The sequence below is a fragment of the Pezoporus flaviventris genome, unplaced genomic scaffold (genome assembly GCF_033815535.1).
Source record: "Pezoporus flaviventris isolate CSIRO_AGI_PZ_B2104156 unplaced genomic scaffold, CSIRO_AGI_Pfla_v1 ptg000040l, whole genome shotgun sequence".
Classification (NCBI taxonomy): domain Eukaryota; kingdom Metazoa; phylum Chordata; class Aves; order Psittaciformes; family Psittacidae; genus Pezoporus; species Pezoporus flaviventris.
In genome coordinates, this window is record NW_026892588.1 from 9,223,508 (window position 1) to 9,248,189 (window position 24,682).

The 24,682-nt window shown below is 41.2% G+C and overlaps 1 protein-coding gene across 2 annotated transcripts in view; it reads right to left on the reverse strand.

Moving 5' to 3' along the window:
* Positions 1-3,822: 3,822 nt before the first annotated feature.
* RYK (receptor like tyrosine kinase) overlaps positions 3,823-24,682 on the reverse strand; it is a 58,496-nt gene continuing 37,636 nt past the window's right edge. For both annotated transcript variants that reach the window (XM_061465220.1, XM_061465219.1), the window contains exons 10-15: positions 12,102-12,171; positions 9,638-9,770; positions 8,084-8,193; positions 6,414-6,573; positions 5,653-5,789; positions 3,823-4,847 (exon numbers count right to left, since the gene is read on the reverse strand). In XM_061465220.1, coding sequence (XP_061321204.1) covers positions 4,736-4,847; positions 5,653-5,789; positions 6,414-6,573; positions 8,084-8,193; positions 9,638-9,770; positions 12,102-12,171 — 722 coding nt within the window. In that variant the 3' untranslated portion in view covers positions 3,823-4,735. The remainder of the gene's footprint in view (positions 4,848-5,652; positions 5,790-6,413; positions 6,574-8,083; positions 8,194-9,637; positions 9,771-12,101; positions 12,172-24,682) is intronic.

The following is a 24,682-nucleotide window of genomic DNA, read 5'->3' on the forward strand; positions in this document are numbered from 1 at the left end:
GGGATTTGCTCTCTGGAACATCAGCCTTGGAATGAGAGCTGGGCCTAGTTACAGTGAGCCACACTTGTTTATGTGACTGAGAACAGTTTCTGTGCCATGAAAGGAAGGAGACAGACCCAACATTATTATTGCCTTTTCCAGCCAAGGGAAGCGTGACAGCAGATGGCTCAAACACAGGCAGCACTATCAAAGGTGCATTCAGCCATTGCAGTTCTGGTGGAGCTGTAGGACTCCAATATAAGCCAGCACATGAGAACACACACCAGGCTTTCCCTGAGTTTTAAGCCCAGTATAATCAACCCAAATCAGGCTAATAACTGACCTTGAAAAACGGTGAATTTTACATTCAGACCTTGCCTTCTGCTACAGAGCTACTGCATGGTAATACAAGCCTCCTCTTTTTAATCAAACACACAAGCCTTATCAAGTGCTTACTTAGCAGGACTATACAAGAGATGCTGCTCCAGGGCAAGATACAGTTAAGAGGTCAGGATAGGCAAGGTTCACTCCTTACAGGAATGAGATGAGCCATCAGAAATACACATGTTCCCTTTACCCCCCAAAAATGCCCTCCCTGCAATGCCATTTCAAACAGATATTTGCAAGGCAGCACCCCAGAGAGAAGGTATGTTCTCCACATCCTTACCAGGGAGGAAGCAGCAATTAGCAAGCGCATCACTGGTGAAGCACATGAATGGCTGCAGGAATGTCCTTATCTGGTTGCAAGAACCTGTATGTGTGAGGGTGTAAAAGCCTCCCTTCCCAGCAACAGCACCACAGGACTGGCTCCTTATCTGAAGGCTCCAGGAAGCTATCTGGATCAAACCTCACTCACATCAGTCCTCAAGCAAGCTGCCAGCCTCAGGAGGCTGCCTGCCCTTTTTCTTATTTTAATTAGATTTATTTCTCCTAATGCCTTCTCATTAAAACTCCTGTTTTGAGATCAAAGGCTATGGCTGGACTCACATTGAATCCTGTGATAACAATAAAATCCCAGACTGGTTTGGGTTGGAAGGGATCTTAAAGCTCATCTAGATCCAACCCCCTGCCACATGCAGGGACACCTTTCACTAGACCAGGTTGCTCCAAGCCTTGTCCAGCCTGCTCTAAGGTCTCCCCCCAAGCCTTCTCTTCTCCAGGCTGAACAAGTCCAGCTCTCTCCACCCGTCTCCATAGCAGAGATGCTCCAGCCCCCTCCTTATCACAGGCTGGTCCATCCATCAAATCCATGCCTTTCCAGTTCAGAGACAAGGATGTCATGAGGGACACTGTCAAATGCTTTGCACAAGTCCAGGTAGATGACATCAGTTGCTCTACCTCTATTCACCAATGTTGTGGCTGCCTCACAGGAGGCCACCAACTTTGTCAGGCACAATTTGCACTTAGTGAAGCCACGTTGGCTGTCACCAACCACCTTCTTATTGTCCATGTGCCTTAGCATAGTTTCCAGGAGGATCTGTTCCTGGAAAAAGATCTTGCTGGGCACTGAAGACTGGTCTGTAGTTCCCCAGGTCTTTTTACCTTTTTAAAAATGAGGATTGCATATCCCTTTTTCCAGTCAGCAGGAACTTCATTGGACTGCCATGACTTCTCAAATATGATGCATAATGGCTTGGCAACCTCATCTGACAGTTCCCTCAAGACCCACAGATACATCTCCTCAGGCCCCATGGCCTCGTGTACCTTCAGGTCTCCTGGATGACTTCAAACCTGAGCTCCTACAGCAGGCAGTTCTTCTTTCTCCTGGTCTCTGCCTTTGCCTTGTGCAAACTGTGTGGTGTGGTTGGAGCTCTTGCAAGTGAATACCAAGACAAGAAAGTCACTGAGTAGCTTGGCCTTCTTTGAGTCCTAGCTAACCAAGCCTCCCCTTTCCTTCTGGAGAAGGCCTAAATTTTCCCTTGCCTTCCTTTTATCCCCAATGTATCTACAGAACCTTTTCTTGATGCCTTTTAATGTCCCTGGCCAGATTTAATTATCACGGCTTTAGCTTTCCTAACCTGATCCCTGACTGCTTAGAAAATTTCTCTGTATTCCCCCTGGGCTACCTGTCCTTGTTTCCACCTTCAGCAGGCCTCCTTTTTGTGCTGGAATTTGTCCAGGAGCTCCTTGTTCACCCAGGCAGGCCTCCTGGCATTCTTGCCTGACTTCCTCTTTGTCAGGATGCATCACTCCCGAGCTTGGAGGAGATGATCCTTGAATATTAACCAGCTTCCCTGGGCCCTTCTTCCCTCCAGTACTTTAGGTACAATGAACTCATACAAGGCATCTACTCAAGGTAGTTCTGCTATCAGCAAAATGCATATTTTAGCTTTAAACCCTGTAGGTGAAGCATGTTTAATTGACAAGTAGATTTTCCAAAATGGATAGGTGCATCTCTACCTTACTGCCACACTAAACCACTTCTCAGTCTCTAATGATGTGCACACTCATCTGGGAATAGATAAGAAATAGTCTGGCAAAGGGAAAGCTGACATAGTTACTATTCCCACAGCTTGTGCTGATGAAGTGGAGCAGCTTCCCCAACCCATCAGAAGACCCCAGCAGTTAGATGTCACTGCAGATACCTATCAGATGTGAACAGATCTTGCAATATATGTGTGCAGGTGACTCTACGCTATGAAGCACATATAATATGCATACCATTTTCAACCTGGGCTGTTTTCCAATCTCAGCTAAATCTTACTGCTATGACCCCTGTAGATTCCATCATAACACAGGTCTGGGTACGAATAACACTGACACCGAGAGTTTTAACAACCAAGTCATCGTAAACAGGTACTGCCATTAGGTAGTTTCCTTGAGTCAGAATGGAAAAAGACCATGAAAGTCCACACAGTCGAAGCCTTACTGCTATCCCCAACAAACTCAGTGTCTCCAAAGCCAGTCAAATGAAACCAGTTTGAATTCTTTCAAGCAAACACAGCCCATCATAACATGCCCAAACTTGAGCCAGCAGGAAAAGTTCCTTCTAGGATACAGCAAGCCTTGGTTCACTAGCCACAGGTAACTAACACCAAAGTACAGAAGTACAAAATTCTCCTGCATTGTGTAGGACACTCCTGTTTAGCTTAGCAATGCAAAGGGGCAGCCTGTAAGACAGAGAAGAGCCCATGCAAAGTTCTGCCTCACAAGACGCCAATTAGAAAGTAGTATTTCAGCAAGGTTCAGGACTCTGGAAAGGAAAAAACCTCTGTGCATCTGTGCACCTGCATGACACAGCCAAATCCAGCTGACCAACATGGCCAGATCCAGCTGCTTGTACTTGCAGACCAAAGTGGCCTAAAATGCTACAACTGCTACAGAGCCTGTCAGGGCAATGCTCCCAACCATGCAGCTGCACAAACACTTGAGGCTACGGGCGCGTTACTCTGAAGGTGGAGTGAGACAAAAGGCAATTTTCCCTGTTTCACATTGTGCTAAAGCTCAACCTGCCTCATGCCACCATGCAGAGGATGCAACCTACAGTTCACTTGGAACACTAAGTTATTCTACAAATATCTTTGTTACATATATAGAATATTAAAATTCCTGAGGCCCAGTCAATGGGCCACCACATACTTTCCCTGTTCAGTCCTACTAAGTAACATTCAACTCGAAATAACCTGGAGTGGAACGGATACTTGAAGAAGGCTGCAGGACAATCTACTAAATCTCAGGGACTAGGTTCTGCAAGGAGGGAGGCAGGCAATCCACCCTGACTTCATGCCAACTCCAGTGCAACCACCACCACTACACCACCCCACACAGTCAAACACACGGGGCAATGTGAGGGACCAATCTTTCACATTAGATGTAATAGAAAAACATTCTTTACTCTGCAAGTGTCTTTACAAATATATATTTATATATTTAAGCCCATTTCAGGCCATAAAAGCCCATAAAAAACAATCAGTACCTTTTTGAACAAGAGAAACTCCGATTCAGAAGTCTGAGGTGAAAGACTACCACACAAGGGCTGCTTTGGCGCTTCTCTGAAGGCCACTATTTAGCACATAAAATCATCCTAAAAAGAAATCACATCAGCCTTTTATCTGAAAGGAGGGACAACATTTTTACACCTCCTTTACTGCTCTTTGTATGAGGTAAACTGGAATCACTTTTACATGATCACTTACTGCTTTAAAAAGGAGATACTGTATCCTGAAGACCAGCTTTTCCAAAAAGTATTTGTGAATGGGTTAATAAAGTAAGATGCCGCTTGTGGATCCAACCACAATGTGCTGTTGTCTCAAAATAGAAGTTGATACTAAAAAGCTATTCCAGATACATACAAGTACAAACACTAGAGCTGGTCAGAAAAATTCAGTTTCAACATTTTTAAGAAGCAGGGAACGTTTTCTGCAGTGTGTTTTTTGCATTGATTTCCCATGCTTCACTTTTCTACCTGTTCAATATACCCTTCAAAAAATAATCACGTCTGTTGTAAGAGTGCAAAGTCCATCCCGATCTTGTGTTTAAATTCACTATCACTACATTTTAAAAATCCTGATGGCAAACAAAACTGTGTCGATTTAACTTAGCAAAAGTGATACCTATAAAATATTCAACATCAAGAGGTCTTATAAAAAAACTTCAGACTACTAAGGCATTCTAAGGCACAGTGTTTTGGAAGAAGTGCTTTCTCCCTTTAGTGTTGCTTTATACACATCACGTGTGTGAGTCCGAGTGATGCATGGAGCTGCAGATGTATGCCATGCCTTCTCCCAGTCAGTGAATTGAATCTTCTTCTGCAGTTTCAGACGTAGGCTCCCAATGCTGCATGAAATTCAGTTAGACATTGCACCAGCTGCTGAAACTTGGGTCTTTCTTCAGGATCTAGGGCCCAACAGCAGGCCATCACAGCAAACCTGCATGGCAAAGACAAACAGAAGATATGAGAATGTAAGGCAGGTGACTACTGTCCCGACCTGAATGTGAAAAACAGCATTTGCCACTGAAAACCCTGCTGAATGGAGACAGAAAAGGAACCTGTATCTTCTGATACACCATGCTGAACAACTGCTTCAGAAAAAAAAGACACCTGGAATGATCAATAAACATGCTGTGACTGGAAGTACATGGACAGGATACAAATCAGAGGCAGTCCATGAGGAAGAAATACGTAATTCATGGAAAATTGCTCAACTATTGTAAAAGCAAAGTTTAAAGTGTTTCTGTGGTAGGTTTACAGGAAGGGGATTTGGAAGAACATGCAAGGCCGAAGGTAGTACCTGTGCATCTGCATTCTCCTATACCATTAGGATTATGAAAAAACACCTCAAGCACTGCCATTTAACACCAATAAACACAGTACTTCTCCACAGTCCTGCTGACAGAACAGAGATTCCCTCTACCTAGTGGCTTCCTACACTGCAGCCCTAAAAACCCCTGCCCCTTTGCCTCCCTCCGCCCACCCTGCTGATCAACCCCATTTCTCCCATGTGTCACAGTAAGTAAAAGAGTTGGGTCAGGATTAAATGAAACTCAACACCACCAACAAAAAGCATTTAATTTTAGCCCAAGTTCCTTGATGTATGCCATGCAAATACTTGCACAAGGGTTTGTCTAAAAGGCAGGGGAAGGCAAACTCGTCTCTGTCATTGATAAGGTTAGCTTAATATGACAGTTACAAAACAGACTTTTTATCTTCCCTCCAAAAACATGATGACTTACAGTTCATCAGGGCAGTTGATGGGCTGAGCTATTCGATAGCCATCCTTTAAATACGCAGCCATCTCAAATGGGTCGATATCAACATATGGAGTCTGTCCTAAAGTCATCAGCTCCCACAGCGTTACTCCAAAGGCCCACTAAGAAGAAATAGCATGGAGCATTAACATAACATGCCAAGTTTTGGTGTTCCACCAGAATCAGTCATAAATAAGACTATACAAATCAAGACAGCTTTACATAAAGATTTCATTACCAAGGACTGTTGAATCACAGAACGGTTTGGGTTGGAAGGGACCTTAAAAGCTCATCTATTTCCAACCCCTTCCCACAGACAGGGACACCTTGTTAGCATGAGTATAGCTACTAGGTCAAGGGAAGCAATTCTTCCTCTCATTTCTCTATCTGTGAGACTGCAACTGAAATACTCTGTTGTGGACTCTAGACCACGTTAATTCAAATAGCAGACAAGTCCCAAAACAGACTACTTCCTGAATTTAACTGCCTTTCCTGCTAATACTACCAAGGAAAACAGGGTAAAAGGGAATATTCTGCCATGCAAGAAGGGCCTGCTTGACCTTTGAACTATCTGCTACGAACAGCAAATGTAGGAAGCAGGTGTATAGATGCTGTTCTGGGCAAATCACTGTTGTCGATTCAGTACAGCTGAAAAAGGGGAAGAATGTCAAGAAAATGTATTTACAAAGTGTAAGAGGGAGCAAAAAAATAAACAACCAAGCAAAAATAAACTCCCAAACACTTACCACATCACTAGCACTGGAAAATTCATTGTTAACCAGGCTTTCAAGAGCCATCCATCGAACTGGCCTGTTTTCATTATCTCCCAGGCAATGGTAGTCCATAGGAAATAGATCTCGAGAGAGAGCATTGTCTGTAATCTTAACCTGAAGTGCGTCATCAATGCTAATTTAAAAAAAAAAGAAATAGTTAGCAAACTTGGCATTAGAGTTTTACAGAAAATATTTATGCTCAGTCTTCAGTTTCAGACTTGGGATTTAATTGGGGAACACTAATCATACTATCAACACTTCAAAGGACTAGCATTCTTCTAGAGCAAGACACACTTATTCTATGGTAATCAAACATTATCAAAGAACATATTTATCCTGCATTAACAGATAAGCACTAAAAAAAAAAATTAGCAGTCTTAGATGACATAAAAATCAAACATTTACAAGTGAAAAGAAAAACAAAACAACACCCACAGTTAAAGCAAACAAACAACTCCCTAAAATTATTCCTGCTCACTTGGAGATCCTCTTTCAAATCAATTAAATTTCAGCTATAGTACCTCTGTACCAATAAAGAGCCACAGATTTAAGAAAAATAAGATCTAGTAATATCTTGGTAAAGCAACTGAGATGATTTGTGGCCTGAAAGCTTGTTTATGGTAAAGCAGAGCTCATCAAATCTCAAAATCACCTCTAATAGGCAATTCCAGGTTAAAGACTATATTCATCAGTAGTTCAGTTACCTCATTAGAAGGTGCATCACTGACAATTTGTACACAACCCTGAGGTATAAACCTGAGGTTGCTTCTTTGTCCTTTTCTTTCATTACTACCTCATTAACTGATCAGTGTGTAGCCAGGAGGAAGAGGGGGTATCTTTAATTCTGAAAAGTAACTGTATTATGATTTGAATTATTACCTTATTTGCAGGTATCGTGAAATTATGCTCAGGGACTAACTGCCCTCTGTGATATTTTCAGTTCAGTGAACTTTAGGCAGAATGCTAATTTTCTGTTTCTCTTTATTAGGTATTAAAGCAGATGAAGAATGAGCACAACTGGCAGTCTCCAAGTGATTGGTTTAGCTGAAAGCCACCAAACACCTCAGTCTCTACATTTTGAGCATAGTCCAGTCAGAAGATTATCTCAAAACTCCTGGCATGTCATTCCTACCATTATGAAGCACATCCCTATCTGTTCATCATCTGACAACTAAGAAATCTGCAAATTATCAAAGCCATTAAGCCATTCTTTAAGGAAAAAAGAAAAAAAAAAGAAGAAAAGCAACTTCATACAAAAATCTATCCATTGATAAACTGCCAAAGATATTCCAAGTTTTTATTAAAGCTTAAGGGAAGCTTTAATATTTTTCAAGCCTTTGAAAAAGTGATAGACAAAAACTAGCAAAAGTATTTAAGATGAGGTTGCTCTGCTTCCTTGAAAATCACAATTTCTGGTTCACCTCATGGTTGGAGGAAAACAATTTCACTAACAGAACTATTTGCCCAAAAGTTGGAAAACCTGAACAGTTGCATATTGTGAAGCAGAGAATCAGGTCAATTGAAGAAAGCCATCACAGAATGGTTTGGATTGGAAGGGACCTTAGTTCTAACTTTACTTCCGTGGGCTCTAGCTACTGACATAACATTGTCTGCAAAATGACTCTAACTCACTGAGTACTTACACACAGTTTCTAGCAGCCAGGTCCCTGTGAATGACCTCCCGTCTGGCCAAATAACTCATTCCACAGGCAATCTGAATAGCCATATGTACAAGATCCTGCTGGGATATTGCCTGCAAAAGCAGAGAACAACCATCACTGTTAGGCCAGTGCCCCCTAAGTGTTTTTTGTTGTATTCTAGTGCCCCTGACTCTTCCCCACACCTTTAACAGCACAAGCAACAGTCAATATCTACTGCTGAAAACAAGTATCAAAGGCTGTTGCTCCATCTACTTTTACAACTTCACAGTCCTATATAAATTAAACCTTTGCACATATTTACACCCTGGACTTCTTTTTCCATTTCTACAGTGTTTCAGAACTTCAGTACGCAGATGTACACACTGAGGTTGCAAGACTGGGATCAAAATAAACCAAATGCTAAATTAAAACAATAATAAGCTGGCTTCTGCATGAACAGTTTTATAAGAACAGAAGCTATGCATCACTGCTGAAAACTCAAGGAGTTTGCTTTAGGTATTTGTCAAAAAGTTTCTTCTTAAAATAAGACACCAAATGTCACATTATTTTATAGTTAAGTACAGTCTTACCTACTTGCTAAAAGACAACTCCTGTTTGACAGAATATAGATTTTAAATACAATTTCTGCTGAAATTCTTGGAAAGGGATAGCAGTGCATTGCATATGGATTTATAACTTGGATTAAGCAGCAAAACAAGTAAAATCCAAGTTGAAAGAATCTAGCACCTTATCACACTTTGCAGATTAACAGAGGTAGGTGGCCCTTGCTACTTTGAAATCTGGTACATAACAGGGACAAATGCTGACCTCAGGAAACAAGATTTCATTTTGTGCTTGATTCAGTCTAAAGACAAGCCAAACCAAGCTGAAGTTGAAGACAAGATAATTCTAACAAGAGGGATTACACATACATCACTTATTCAGACTATTAAAGATAAGCAAAATATGTTCTCATCCAAGAATATTTTCTCACTTCTCATGAAATGTATTCAACAGGTTCCACTGAAACACAGTAAAATTACGAATGCTGAAGAGCACACACAGCAGTAAAACCAGCAGATTGCTTCCTTTACCATGTAGTTAACTAAATCCAATTACTTTACTTATTAACAAATCTACAGCAGCACAGAAGTGCTTTACGCTTACTATGAAATCAAGAACTACAGTAATTAAAGGGATAATCTATTAATTACATCAAAAATAAAATCAGTAAATCTCGTATTTCCCCCGGGCATTCTAACTTAAACCCACAACCATATACATCTTTTAATTTATTTTTTTAAGATGGGTTGATACACCAGGCACTTCCCAAACCAGAGTTTACCTCAGCTTCATGCTCTCTGAACATCCGTGATAAACACAGCCAAGAATGTTTTCCTTGTATAAATCAAGACAAACACTTGCTGGGGAACCCACTTGTCAATTCTCTCATTGTCACCAGCTAATAAGTGAATACTACAACTATTTTTTGTCATACACTGATGACAATATAAGTCCAAGTGTAACAGGCAAGAAGTCACAGATTTCAGATTGTACCTGAGGATTGTTGGCCTCTACCAGCTTGCACTGTCTCAAAAATAGTTTAAGGTTCCCCCAGTTCATGTATGGCAGCAGCACCATTGGTTTCTCTCCCTCTTCTATACAGACATGAGTGATGGGCAGCAGATTCCTGGAAGGCAGGCAGAGAAATTCCCAAGTTCATGAAACTGAAATTTGAGAAAAATCTCGTGATCCCTAAACACAGTGAAAACAACTCAACACTGAAGAAAAGCATTTAATCTTGCATTATGAATTGCAGAGGACAAGATCTCCAAATAACTGAAGCCCTTGATAATTTATTTAATAAGATTATATGAGTATTTTCCCATCAGGAAGAACTCCCCAAAAGTCTTGGTCCAAAAGGGCTGAAATAAGTTTCTGTTAATACAGGTTATAGTTTATATTAAGAAGCGATATATCCTCAGCTTTGAAGTCTAAATGCAGCCACAGATACAAGAACATATAGCTCCAATACAGTGGTTTAAAAAAAAAACGAAGTCAAAACCACCATGTTTGATCCACCTCAAAATGCCAGAACAGATAAATGTAGTTTTCAATTAACTAAGCATTAAACTGCACTCTAAATGCAGAAGTACCTCAGGAGTTTTAACATGGGTGTTTCAGAATCATAGAATCATTCAGGTTGGAAAAGACCTTTAAGATCATCCAGTACAACCATAAGCCTAGCACTGACACATCCCCCACTGACTCACTTTAAAGCACTCCTTCTGGCTCAGATAACCCCTATGCTGCATTGTTTCTAAATATCTTATTATAGTTTCAACATATCAATTGGTAGACACCTGAAGCAAACCATATATAGTTCCAATTTTCCACAAAAGGTTTTTAAAAAAAGTTGTATCTTCTCCTGAAAACAGTAAGTCTCCAAAAGTTATTTTTCAAAGGGAATTGGGAAATCTCCTGTTCTTACTTGAAGATGTCTGATAGGCAGGTGTCACACCCATGCACTCTACATACCATCTACCTTTGATCAAGATAAAGGTCCCAGCTCTATAGGCAGTGTACAGAAGAAAAGCTTTTTGGACTTTTTAAAGAGCTGGACTTGTAAAAGGGAGGATAGCAGCTGATTTTGAGCTATGAGAGGGGGGTGTTTAATTTTGTTTCAATTTAATGTATGTTTCCCCAAGAGCCTGCTACTCCTCTTAACATAACCTTCATTTTAGGTAAGGCCTTAAGGAGAACAACTCTTAAAAAAGGAACTTCTACATGTACTATAGAATTAATCATTGTGCATGAAATATTCTAATTTCCTTCACAGTACCAGTAAAAAAAAAAAAAAGATAAATTAAAGGTCTAAGAAAATTGACAGTGAGTGTGGGTTTCTTCTTATCTGCACCCTTGCCAGTAATGAAGATCCTTAAAGTCAATCTCAGCCTTTAATCCAAGCTGCAAAACTGCCCCTAATTCAAGCTGTTTGAGGAATCAATTTAAAAAACTTAAGCCATCACCCCCCAAAAAACATGTCATTAATTCTTCCAGAACACATCCCATCAGTGATGCTACAATGCCATACTAGGACAACACACATGCAAGAGTCCAAAAAAAGCATTTCCTTGTGTCCAGGTGGGACAGTATCTAAACACAGTAATTTTCTGTGTCATGCAGAAAATTATGAACAATACAAACCAGAGTAGTAAATTAGCTAAACTGACAATCAACCTGCACATTTACTTACTCTTATCATAGACTGGTTTGGGTTGGAAAGAGCCTTAAAGCTCATCCAGTTCCAATCCCCTGGCACAGGAAGGGACACCTTCCACTAGACCAGGTTGCTGCAAGCCCCGTTCAACCTGGCCTTGAACACTGCCAGGGATGGGGCAGCCACAGCTTCTCTGGGCATCCTGGACCAGTGTCTCACCACCCTCATAGTGAAGAGCTTCTTCCTAGTATTAATCTGATTCTATCCTCTGTCAGTTTAAAGCCATTCCCCCTTGTCCTGTCACCACAGGCCCTTGTCAAGAGTCCCTCTTCAGATCAAGCCGGCCCCTTAGGTATTGGAAGGTATCATCATGAAGATCCACCACTTTTAACAACTAGGCTTGTGCAAGAAACAGCAGAAACCAACATGTGCCTGCAACATGTTTTTCTGTAAAAACTAAGGATATATAAAAGGAGTAACTACCCATATTTTACTGAGAGGTTTGAAACACTAAAGACTTTTCCCATTTCCCCATACACTGCTACAGACCATGCAGCTAAGAAAAAAGCTTATAAGCACTTTCTGCAATAAGAAGTGCTTCAAGAATTCAGTATTTTAAAGTGACGCAAATACAGTTTTAGCTCTTTTTGGCTTAAAAATCTGAAACATACAAAACATTGCCTAATTCTGGAAGGAAAAAAAAAAAAAAAAAGAGTAGTTTCCTCTCCCCTAGGGTACATTAAGCAAAAGTATTTTCAGCTCACATAGATACAGTTTTGTTTAGAAACACTAATAGCTTACCTGTGATGAAGTCCTCTGAGTTTACAGCTTTCGGTCAGCATCATTGTCACCTGTACCTCTGAAGCCTGATCTAATAAAAAGAAATAAAAATAAAGGAACCATAGATATAACTTTGGGAACAAAACAACATACTGATATTTAGTCCAGATTTACAAGTCAGTTGAGGTCATTTGAGCACAAACAGAACTTGTTTGCCTACTTTTGTAAAATGGAATTTAAAAAAAAAAAAAAAACAAACTAGCAAGCCAAGTTCTAGGGCATATTTCTGCTTAAACAAATGGGGTAGAGCTGAAAAAGGAAATCAAACACTCCAGGTGCTGACAGATGGTATTTTTGCCACTTCCTGACAGCTTCTGGGCAGGCATGAACTGCCTCCTCTAGGCAGCATGGTCATATCCTGCACACGGGGCTGGTGCTGCTGGAAGAAGGGGAGCATGCCAGACGTTTCCCTAAGCCACAGATGTACTCAGAAGACACCGCTTCACTGTGCTGTTGAATTACCAGCATAGGCTTCTGCAGTTTAGTGCCACATTGATGGAGACCATTTATTTCTAGATATACTTATTTATTTGCTCTCTACTTTAAGCACCTGACTCTTGCTAACCTTGCTGTTCTCTTCCCCACCTTTCAAAAAACATAAAAACCACTGCTGCCAACTAGAATTCAAGCATGTTGTAACCTCAGTAGCCCTCAGCAATCAGAACATCTACTGGACAGAAGCAGAAGTATTGCCTGTAGCCCCTTCCCCACAAATATTTTTGTGGTTTGTTTTGGTTGTCTTTTTCTCCCCTCAGGGAATCTTAATGGGATGTAAATCAGAGCTCTGGCAATCCCACCCTCCTCATACCTGGCTGCATTTTCTGTCCCTCCTTCATGCTAGAACTAGCATCAGTGTGCATAGGCAGCAAGCTGGCACAGGAGAGAGCCCATCTAGGGCCAATCAGTTTTCCTTGCTGAATTAGGATGAATTTACATATTACAGATGAGTCAAACGAACATTTTATTGACCTGGGAGGAAGAAGAAGAGAGAACTCATCTGCTCTTTTCCCTTCCTCATAGTCGTACCCTCCTACCAGCACCAGCCCTGATACCCTTTCCTAACTGCACTTTAACCCTGAAAAAAAAAAAAAAAGGATGGCTTTTGGCTGAGTTGAGTGGCGAATGTGGTCAGTGCAGATGAGCATAAAGTAAGCACGAAGCCCAGAGAGAAGCACGGCTTCCCCCTCATGGCAATAGCAAGCTAAATGGATAGGCTGTAGTTAGGCTGTAACCGTAACTGGCACACAAATTGGCATTTAGCTTTCCAGACCTGCTGGAAATGGAGACAGCTCCAGACACAACACAGCTCCTGTCTAAGAAGGGTTCATCAGAAATCGTGCAACTCAAGAACCAGCAAGCCACATAATATCAGCTGGATTGAGAAAGTTCCCCTAAGTCAGGGAAAGGAATGGTATCCCAAGGCAAGCTACTTCAAAGGCTGCTTTACCATCTTGGCTCAGGAGAGATTAAGAAGGAGGCATGCCTTCCCAAAAGCATACAGGCACTAAGGAAGAAGATGATGAGGTTATAAATGCAGATACAAGTCCCAGGCCAGAGGCACTGAAGCCTGAAAGTGCTTGGAAAGCCCTAAAGAGTATCACTGCCTGGACCCTGTGCAGGCTGGAAGCACTGAGACCACCAAAAGCCAAACCACAGCACTCTAGAGAAGTCCAGACACAAAGGTACCATTAGATCAGTAACAATTACAGCTGTGGTGTATTATGGGACACATCAAGACAGTGCATTTCTTTGTATTTGATAACAAGTTACATATGGGGGGACAGTATGAACAGGTTCTTGCACTGCTGGAGACATGTAAGTAATGGTCAGTTGAAGCCTCTAGTTTGCACTCAAACACACAGAAGCATGAGAAAGGTCAGGTCCTACCTACCGTGCAGCAAGAGTACTGAAGTGTTTTCTATGTGATGAATTTGACATGTAGGAGAGAGACTTCAAAAGGCTTGTAAACAAACAAAAAAACCCAAGATACTATATTAAAATTAGGTTATAGAGGCATGAGATTTAGGTTAGGTATTGGGAAAAAATTCTTCGCCGTGAGAGGGGTGAGACACTGGTACAGGGTGCTGAGAGAAGCTGTGGCTGCCCCATTCCTGGCAGTGTTCAAGGCCAGCCTGGACAGAGCTTGGAAGAACCTGATCTAGTGGAAGGTGTCCCTGCCTGAGGCAAGGGGTTGGAACTGGATGACCTTTAAAGTCCCTTCCAACTCTAACCAGTCTGTGACTCTATAAATGGCTGAATCATCCAAATATGATACAGGGCAAAAAGCATTAACAAATAGAGGTGTAGCAGCATACTATAAGAAGTTAGAGGAACTGCCAGAAGGCTACTAGTACACAGCTTCAGGTTGAAGTGCATTAATTACTGGAACTCAAAGGCCACAAATCTCTTCAACCCAGCATATGACAAAGGGAAGAAAGAGATTACTGGGCGTGAGTTTAAGCCAGTTAACTTATACACTTTTTGACTCTCTGCTTGCTTAACTGGTTTGCTTTTAATTATAAGAGCCACCATGCACTAATTTGAAGCTCTAAATTAGAGATTATTTAAGACTGGCTTTAAAATCTACAGAACAAGTTCATCCGGTTCAGACAATGCACCTATCATCTCCTCATGCTAACACTAAGAGACAAAACTCACTGACGCCTTTCCCTTTCCACCACACAGGGTGTTTTTCAGCAGGACACTGTTACATTTCATGTTCTTTCAGCTTGCTGACACTACACTGTAGCTGTTGAGCACCCAAAACGACAACTAACTCCCATTCAAGTATATACGGAAATCTAAATCTTATCTACTGAAACAGTCCCAGCATCCGTATTGTGCTCTCTTATCAATATTATTTCCTTGTTTTCTGTATAGAAAAAACTTACAGAACACCAACAAATTCAACACACTCAGAACAAACAATAGCAGTACAAGTTTAATACTCCTCCAGCTTAGACCAGTGCCAATTTAGAACCGCCACGCAATTTGATTATTGTGGTTTTGTACTAGATACAATTTGAAACAGACTATAAATCACTACTCTGAGTGATTCTAGTCAAAAGGGTGTAAAATCCCACCCAAATAATGCTACTGCAATAGTCCCAATTGCAATTAAGCTTTTTAAGGACATTTTCTTTAGTTATACAAGAAAAACATTTAAACTCTGCCACATTTAATACATTGTAAGCACTTTGAGCATTCAACAGATGAGTCTTCATGGATAAGGAAGAAGACGATTTTGGTAATGACACATTTTGTTGTGGAAGACCTTGTGCATCTGACCATCTTGCACTGAAAACCCTTAAAAGCGATCCAGAAAATCTGAAGCACTTCTGGCTTTTCATACAGAGCTCAGCCATGGACAACTCCAGCTTGTTTCATAGAATCACAGAATCGTTAGGGTTGGAAAGGACCTTAAGATCATCTAGTTCCAGCCCCCCTGGCGTGGGCAGGGACACCTTACGCTAAACCATATCATCCAAGGCCTCGTCCAACCTGGTCTTGAACACGGCCAGGGACGGAGCATTCACAACCTCCCTGGACAACCTATTCCAGTGCCTCATCACCCTAACAGGAAAGAATTTCCTTCTTATACCCAATCTAAACTTCCCCTGTTTAAGTTTTAATCCGTTACCCCTTGTCCTGTCACTACAGTCTCTAATGAAGAGTCCCTCCCCAGCATCCCTATAGGCCCCCTCCAGAGACTGGAGAGCTGCTATGAGGTCTCCACGCAGCCTTCTCTTCTCCAGGCTGAACAGCCCCAACTTCCTCAGCCTGTCTTCATACGGGAGGTGCTCCAGTCCCCTGATCATCCTCATGGCCCTTCTCTGGACTTGTTCCAACAGTTCCATGTCCTTTTTACGTTGAGGACACCAGAACTGCACACAATACTCCAGGTGAGGTCTCACAAGAGCAGAGTAGAGGGGCAGGATCACCTCCTTCGACCTGCTGGTTACCCTCCTTTTGATGCAGCCCAGGATACGGTTGGCTTTCTGGGCTGCAAGCGCACACTGCCGGCTCATGTTCATTTTCTCATCAACCAACACTCCCAAGTCCTTCTCCACAGGGCTGCTCTGAATCTCTTCTTTGCCCAACCTGTAGTTGTGCCTGGGATTGCCCCGACCCAGGTGCAGGACCTTGCAGTTGGCATGGTTAAACTTCATGAGGTTGGCATCAGCCCACCTCACAATTGTGTCAAGGTCCCTCTGGATGGCATTCCTTCCCTCCAGCGTATGAACCGAACCACACAGCTTGGTGTCATCGGCAAACTCGCTGAGGGTGCACTCAATCCCACTGTCCATGTCAACGACAAAGATGTTGAAAAGAGCGGTCCCAACACCGATCTCTGAGGGACATCACTCATTACTGGTCTCCAGCTGGGCATTGAGCCATTGACCACAACTCTTTGTGTGCGGCCATCCAGCCAGTTCTTTATCCACCGAGTGGTCCATCCATCAAATTGATGTCTCTCCAATTTAGAGACAAGGATGTCATGTGGAACAGTGTCGAATGCTTTGCAGAAGTCCAGGTAGATGACATCAACTGCTCTACCCCTGTCCATCAGTTCCGTAGCCCCATTGTAGAAGGCCACCAAATTGGTCAGGCAGGATTTCCCCTTAGTGAAGCCATGCTGGCTGTCACCAAGCACCTTGTTGTTTTTCATGTGCCTTAGCATGCCTTCCAGGAGAATCTGCTCCAAGATTTTGCCAGGCACAGAGGTGAGACTGACTGGTCTGTAATTCCCCGGGTCATCCATTTTCCCCTTCTTGAAAATGGGGGTTATATTTCCCTTTTTCCAGTCATCGGGAACTTCACCTGACTACCATGATTTCTCAAGGCAGTTTTACAAGGACACACTAAGGTGAATCCTAGAGATTTGCCTGGGCCAAAGTGCAATTCTGTACCAAAAATGCGTATCAAATCTCTAAGCATTACATGTAAGCACACACACGTGGACCTTTTATTCACAGAGTTGTTTGTGTAGCCACACAAACCAAAACCTGGGGACTGATCCTATCAAACATGAGATTGCCCACAGGCTTCTGTGGCTCCTTTTTTCTGTACCCATGAAGTCATTTGATATGAACACAGCGGCACATACAGCTAAAGAGGAGGGGAAAAGTCTGCCAGAGGGCCAGAAATCTCTTAAATTAGAGTAACAACTTAAAACCATGACTGAGTAGGCCACAGTCTCCATATATTAAATCTGTGCATCAGGAAACAGCCCTGAGTTTAAGTCAAACACTCCAGGGCAAGGCAACAAGGGCTTGCTACACAACTTCTTCAAAGCCTTAAAAAAAAGTTAAACTTCCCTCTGAGATAGAAACACTATTCGTGATTAAGAGTATGTCAGTGCTTAACAATTCATGCAATTGAAGCCTGCTGATCATAAGATGTAGCCAGGTCAGTGCTTCTTAGCCCTGAAAGAGCATCATCTATTTTATTTTCACAAGGATATCACATACAAACACCTCAGCAACTCAATAGCAGACGCTTCAGGTCACACGAGTTAAAAGAAGGATTTAATACCCAGTATGAATCCTAGATGTTCAACTTGGACCAAAAAGATCCAACTTTTGGAAGGTGCCTAAAAACAAGACTATCTGATATAGACGTAAATGCATTCTGGAACTAGGAAGATGCTTTAAAGCGCTTGATTTTACCCTTCCTGTGCCAAGAGCCTGGCTGAGAAAGCATACCCGAAGGCGCAGAGCAAGATAAAGCATTTCAAGACGCTTTAATATAGCTGCAAGTTTATCTCATGATATTCTGTTATATGTATAGAGCCAGGCACAACAGGGCTCTTGGCACTACTTTAAGAGGTTAATCTCTCCACACAATTCTGGCAAGTGTTCTACGTGCTGAGGCCCTTCCTGGTTCATGGGGAGAAAGAGCACCCAGTCGAATTTTACCAACTTCTCCAAGCCCATCTGCAAAACTGCATTTTAAAATCTTTGTTCATCATCAGTCAGTCACATGAATCATTGTAACACCCATGTGGAAAAACATCTCTCTGAAGTTTTGCAATGACATTGACATTACAGCAATTTGCTTCCTCCAAGACTGGGCACTGATAACAACTGCAGAGCATCCAGCTCTGCATTCACTAGGTGGTAGTGTATCAGAAAAGACTCACTCCACACCTCAAATTACCTACCAGAGATGAAAAGCAGCAATTACCTGGCTATGCAGTGGGTTACCTGATGAACTGGATGGCTTTCAAGAATACCATTTAACATCAGACCTCCTAGAATCTCAAAATAGCAAAGCACAGCATTACAGCTTAAAGACTTCAGACCATCGCATGGTCACTGAAATCTCTTTCTTCAGGGAGAAGACAATCTTAAAAGCAATATAACCAAGGGTTATGTGGGCAGTAACACAGAACAATTTCTTTCAGCACTCCCGTCAGAAGCAGCTCTGCAAACACTACAGCCAGGAAGCCCAAGACTTCTGATAAGCGCATTTTCTGACCACAATATTTAAAAAGATATTTTACCTGAAGCTTCTCTCACCTTTGGACCATTTGTAAAGTCTTGTTCATGTGCATGCTTCCTTCTGTCTCAAACTGAAAGCTAATACTCCTCAACATCAGAACACTTATACCATCCGTGTTCTATACAGCCACCTGTTTTCACAAAGCTTTTATTACCCTTACTATCTTTCAGACCTGCAGGCTTTTCCAAATATACAGTGACAAAGTTCACAAGCTCAGGTCACTGAAGGGTGAAAAGCATGTAGGCAGGCACAATGGTCACAGACTGTGTCCACAGGAGTTGAGAATCAGTACTGGAACTGCCCTAAATGTTCAGCTTCAGTTAAGAAAGGTTCCTAGTATCAACACATCCTTTTTAATTACTGCTCCTTCTGCACAGCAATTAATTATGTAAAATTTCTCCCAAGGCAGAATTCAATCCCAGTTCAAAGGGAATGCACGCCTGAATCCTGCTTTAATCCTTCTACGTAAGTCTGGCTTCTGGACAAACTTCAACACTCAGACTATCCTGAGTTTGCTTCTGTTTTTTTAATGCTGCTAGCAGTCGTTTTCAGAACGTTCCTTCAACAGAAAGATGAACTGCTTAAGGAATGCAAGTAGTCATGATCCAATCTGCTTTTTCATAGGTAGAAAAAAAAGCAAACACAAATATTTATGCTTTATAAATTCAAGAGGCCCTAACAGTCTGACAGTGACAAGTTACCATGGAAGCCAGTGTTAATCTGATGGCTTTCTGCCTGCCATAGAAGTGAAGGAAAAACACCTTGCTGCTATTTGGCATATCTACTGCACATGCAAGTCCAGATGCTTACAGAGGCATTCAGGTAACAGCTATACTCTCACACATCAACATCCATCTGGTCTACAAGACTGCCATGCATCCTACAGAACCCAAATCTCTAGTACGTAAAGACATACAGACACAAATAACAACATAAGGAGGTTACATCATGGGACACGATGCCTCCTCTTGTTCAAATTTCAATAGAGCAAGATTTCTCCTCTCATCTTGGTATCAAGGGTATTTATCTTGAAATGTTTGTTTCCACACCACAACCATACAAGCTTACTTTCCAAAGCAATGCAGTTCACAGTTTTCCAAGCCTAATTTTAGTAAGTTCTGGAAGTGATTCACCATGACACTGCTAAAACAGGGAATGCTGTTTTGGTTTTCCTATATTACAAATACACACACTATTTTAAACCACAGAGAAGTGCAGAGAGAAGAATGATTTACTATTCCCCTTCATAACAATAATACCAGAGCCCAAGCAGCTGCAGAAAATAGCAACAAGTAAAAGGCTCTTTGTTCAGTAATCCATTTAACTTCAAATGAAGCTGAAAGCTTAAGCCAACGTTAAGTGAAACTGGGGAACAGAGACATAACTGATTTGATGTTTCGAAGTCTATCAAATGCTAAAGGGCAGCAGATAACACTGACATACAAGTAGTGATTTTAACTGGATGTATATTAAATTGTACTAGAGATTATGATTTTTTTCACCCTGCAGAAGCATATGGAATAGCAAATCTTTAAGTTAAGAAGTACAGTACTTTGGACACCAACCTCAGAGCTGCCACTCAATTTTTTTTTTTTGGTGTATTTTGTACTATTTTAGGTCTCTGGGTTTTTTTGTAGTGAATTGGGATTACACGACAAATACAGGGCATTTTTAAGATTATATTCAGGAATTTGCTACTTTTCCCTAATTCTTTAAATTCAAGTATCTTCCTTTACAAAGACTCTTGAGAATTTAGTTCAGACTAGAAGCAACTCTTTTCTCAATTTATTTTTTTTTTGTTGTTAGAAACTTTCTTCTATAGAAACAGGATCCCATACTCTGATTTTGGAAGGTTAAATACTTTTAACAATTAACAAATACTGTATATTTAAGGCAGGAACTTAAAATAATATGTTTTCACAAGGCAGGGATTTTAAGAATGTACCACTCAGAACAGAAAATGCAATGCAATTCAAGAATGGTACCTTGGGTACAACTGTGTATGCTTGAGGTTGTGGTATACTATTGATTATGTCTATTATGAACAAGAAACCCTTCAACTTAGTTTAACACAAAGGTTATACTAACTCATGTCACTTAAGGATTGCTTTCCCCTTGCTTTGCATAGACAAAGTTCTCAGGATCTCTATTTCTACACCTCCTAACTTACTGGAGAAGTCATAAAGGGTCACCAACTTGCCTTCAGCTAGGTCATAAGCAGGCCAAAATGGACATCACTGAGCAGTAACAGACTTAAACACTATGGTCAGTTAAGTTCCACTTGTTCTAACATACAACATTTAACATCTAACAGGTTTCCTCACATTTATAATTCAACAACCAACTTGAACTGCAAAGTGCAGGTTTTGTGTCATAATAGAAAACTCTTGTGTACTACAAATACTCCAAAGGCAGTTGCAGTCCTTAGCTGTACCAGATGAATTCATGGGTAAGGTCCTTCCCCAAAACTTCCATTACAGCATCATGATCTGTACTGACTCTATGGGGGCACTTTGAGCATCTCCTCTGAACTAGATTAACAATGAAAGTTTTTTAAAAGTATAATGTTGCAGGTAGCCAAGAATGCTGAAAGAGTCCTTCAGTGACCTATGACGGCATGAACAAATCTTTGTTAAGGCAGTAAAACAATAAAGTCTTAAAGAGTTAGGCACACTCATACTATGACTTTGTTTCCAGGGCTTATCATGGGTAGTTTGTTTTCAAACACTCTTTTCTTGTATATAAGAATAGCTTTAAGTGGCTAGAAAATGAAGTGGAAGCAGTTGAGTTATCTGGAAGAGCACAAGCAGTTGTTTTTAACAAAAGTGTACCTTGGCTAGAATGTATTAAATGAGTCAGGGTTCTGCACCACTCAAACTCACTTCATATGTTCCTGGAATAATACAATTCCATTTGTTCTACAAAGAATTTTCTCATTCACAGGAAAAACACCATTTAACAATGTGTTCTTTAAATCAATGGTGAAAACTGTGTTGTCTTCCTCTTCTGACATAAGATGAACTATAAGATTCACAAGAAAGTCTGTTTCATGCCATATAAAGGCAGAAGAGATCTGTTAATCACTGGCAAGAGATGCAATGCCAGCTTTTGAGAAACATGCCAACTAAGACACTTCCAAAAATTAAGAGTAATTGGAAACCTCCTATTACAAAGTCAAGCATTACAACCTCATAAAACAATTCTACTGTAGAGCAAGAAACACAATGAAGACAGCAAATGCCAGCGAAGTTTTTCATCTTTCTAACAAAGAACTTATTCAGGTTGTGTTGATCCACAAATTTCAATACTCAAATACAGTAGAGGTTAACAGATTCTTTTTCTTACTGGTAATAAGACATACAACCTCCATCTTCACAAATGTCCATTTAAAGAAAGAACAAAAGCAAATTATCCATAGAAAAGTCTAAATGTAAAAGAAGCTAAAACTTCTATGATGACAACTAGCAAATTAATGCACAGTGAAACTGTAAACTGCAAATAGGAAAGAACAACGGGACAGACAACATGAAGGCTCCAGTGAAAGTATGAACAAGTCATACCTTTTGCTTACAGCTTGTGATCTTTGTACTCCCAAAGTTATTAGACCTTCCAGAAAGCTACCTCTAATTTTGCCAACTGATACCCATTTTTTTCTTTTGAGCTCTCCTCCTTGGCACAGAACGCTGCACATAATGGAAGACTCAGGCATCCAGACACACTCTAAAGTGTTAGATGATATAGCATTAAAAAAACCCTATTATAAATTAATGTATGTCATGAAAACACACGTAGAAGCTTTGTCACTACCCAGGGCGTGCGTGTTGCAACTCTTCTCTAGAGCACACTACAGTTAGGTGGAAGAAAAACTCTAAGGGATCTGGAGTGAACTTCTGGCACTCAGGGATGAATTCTGCCTTCATACTGTATTTTTATAATAAAAGATGTGACAGATTTCAAAAGCAGCTGTCTCACTCTCCAAGTGGCCTCTTCGACTTAAAAGTTTCCCAGGACAAAGGGAGGCAGATCCAGGCTTTCTCAGTTTTTATGTATTACTGATTCCTTTAAAAGCAGATCACTTCTAATGGGAGAATACGTACCAAGTTCAGAAAAATCAAGGCTACTTGATTTCAGTTTGCACTCTTCTGGTTTACAGTAATGCTCAACACCTTACCATGGTGCTAGAAAACATAAGTGAAGAAAAGCGGGAAAGGCTGCTGCAGCTACTGCCACAACTAGTCAATTGTTCTTGCTTTTTGATACACTTGGGGAAAAGGAGATAGGAAAGAAGCCAACTGAGGACTCATCTTAAGAGTGGGAAATACAGATCTAACTATTGTCTGATGAGCATGTCAGCCACATCATTCTTCTTTCCTTGGATACGAAATGAGAAAACTGACAGTGCATTCTTCTTTGTCCACAATACTGGAAATAACCCATCTTGAAAGATTATGGATCCTGTAACACACTAACAAATGAAGGAGGAACAGAAAAAGAGATCCATTATGACAGGAACCTGCTGCTCTATCTATGGCATGACCTTTTTTCACAGGTTCTCCTAATGAGCATTATTCAGAAACCATCACTTTAACGGTACAATATCCTTCTTTGACACCTTTCCTAGTACATCAGAAGTCTTCTCCTAAAAGCCAACATACATGGGCTGCCCATAGCACAAGAAAGCCTTCCAGTCCCATCTACACTAATTGTTGAGCTTCCCTGGGCATGACCAGTGGTTAAAGCGGACTTACTCCATTACCTTTACCACTCTACACAATTTACTGGGATCAATATAGCTTCAAACGGTAACACCTAACACAAAGCCTCTTGCATGCCAGTACACTGGAGTTATTCTGCAGGGGTGAAGGTGTCACTTATATCCAGTGACACAGTAGACAACTGCACCAAAGGTCATGCCTACACCAAATTCCAAGGTTGAGGAAGGCGATTCTCCACCTCTACTCTGCCCTTGTGGGACCTCACCTGAAGTTCTGCATCGAGCTCTGGGGCCCCCAGCATAAGTAAAACACTGAGCTGCTGGAGCACATCCAGAAGAGGGCCATGGAAATTATCCACAGGTGGAACTCCTCTGGCACAGAGAAAGGCTGACAGACTTTCAGTTCACATCTTCCAGAAGATCCAGCCCCTTCCCCATTAATTCGGGTTATTTGGGGTAGCACTGGACTTAATCCACAGTGCACCACTCGGTAAAACAAGACAGTTTTGGAGCACTTGGCTACACAAAGGCTTTTTTCCTTGTTTCTTTTCCATGACCCTCAGGCTCCTTTCTTGCCTTCAGCAACAGAGATACTTAAGTCAGTTTAATAGTTCTCATACCCATCTTCTCACTTTTGTGGTCCTGCCCTACTCCTGTGTTTGTGCCAAAACAGCAGTGTGTGTGTGGTCACAGAATGAATGAGATCAAGGAAAAAGTCTGGTTAAGAGAGCATTTTTACTTTTTTTTTTTTCCATAAGCAGATCAGATTCCCAAGTTATTACATGACACAGCTGCACACACAACTATCACAGCCAGGGTATGAAGACAAAGCTGCTTAATATTAGCATCACAAATGAGCTGCTATAAGGAAAGTGGGGATGTTTATAGTTATTTTCCTAGCAACGTTGTGCTGCCCAAAACAGTATTGTTTCACAGACAAGTATCAGCAAAATCTATTATAAACTTTGCCCATATAGATCGTTTTTAGAACTGACAAATTCCCTACAGACAACAATTATGTGAATACCATTACTCCCTGAAGACCATGCTCCAGTTCACCGCAGCCAGAAAATCTTTCACTGCAAAAGGAAGGGCTATTGAAATCAGGACATGTGCTGTGTCAAAGATACAAGTCACTGTAAGGGAAAAATATGGTGTTAAGTGTGAATTGGAAGTCCCATTTTGGTAAAGTAATAAGATAAATAGCGATGAGAGGCAGCTAAATTAAGATGCTCTCACAAATCTTGTCATTTAATCCAATGCTATAAAAAGTAATCAGACTTGAGTGGTGCTGTAGAGATGTTAAACTGCCCTAGCTCAAAAC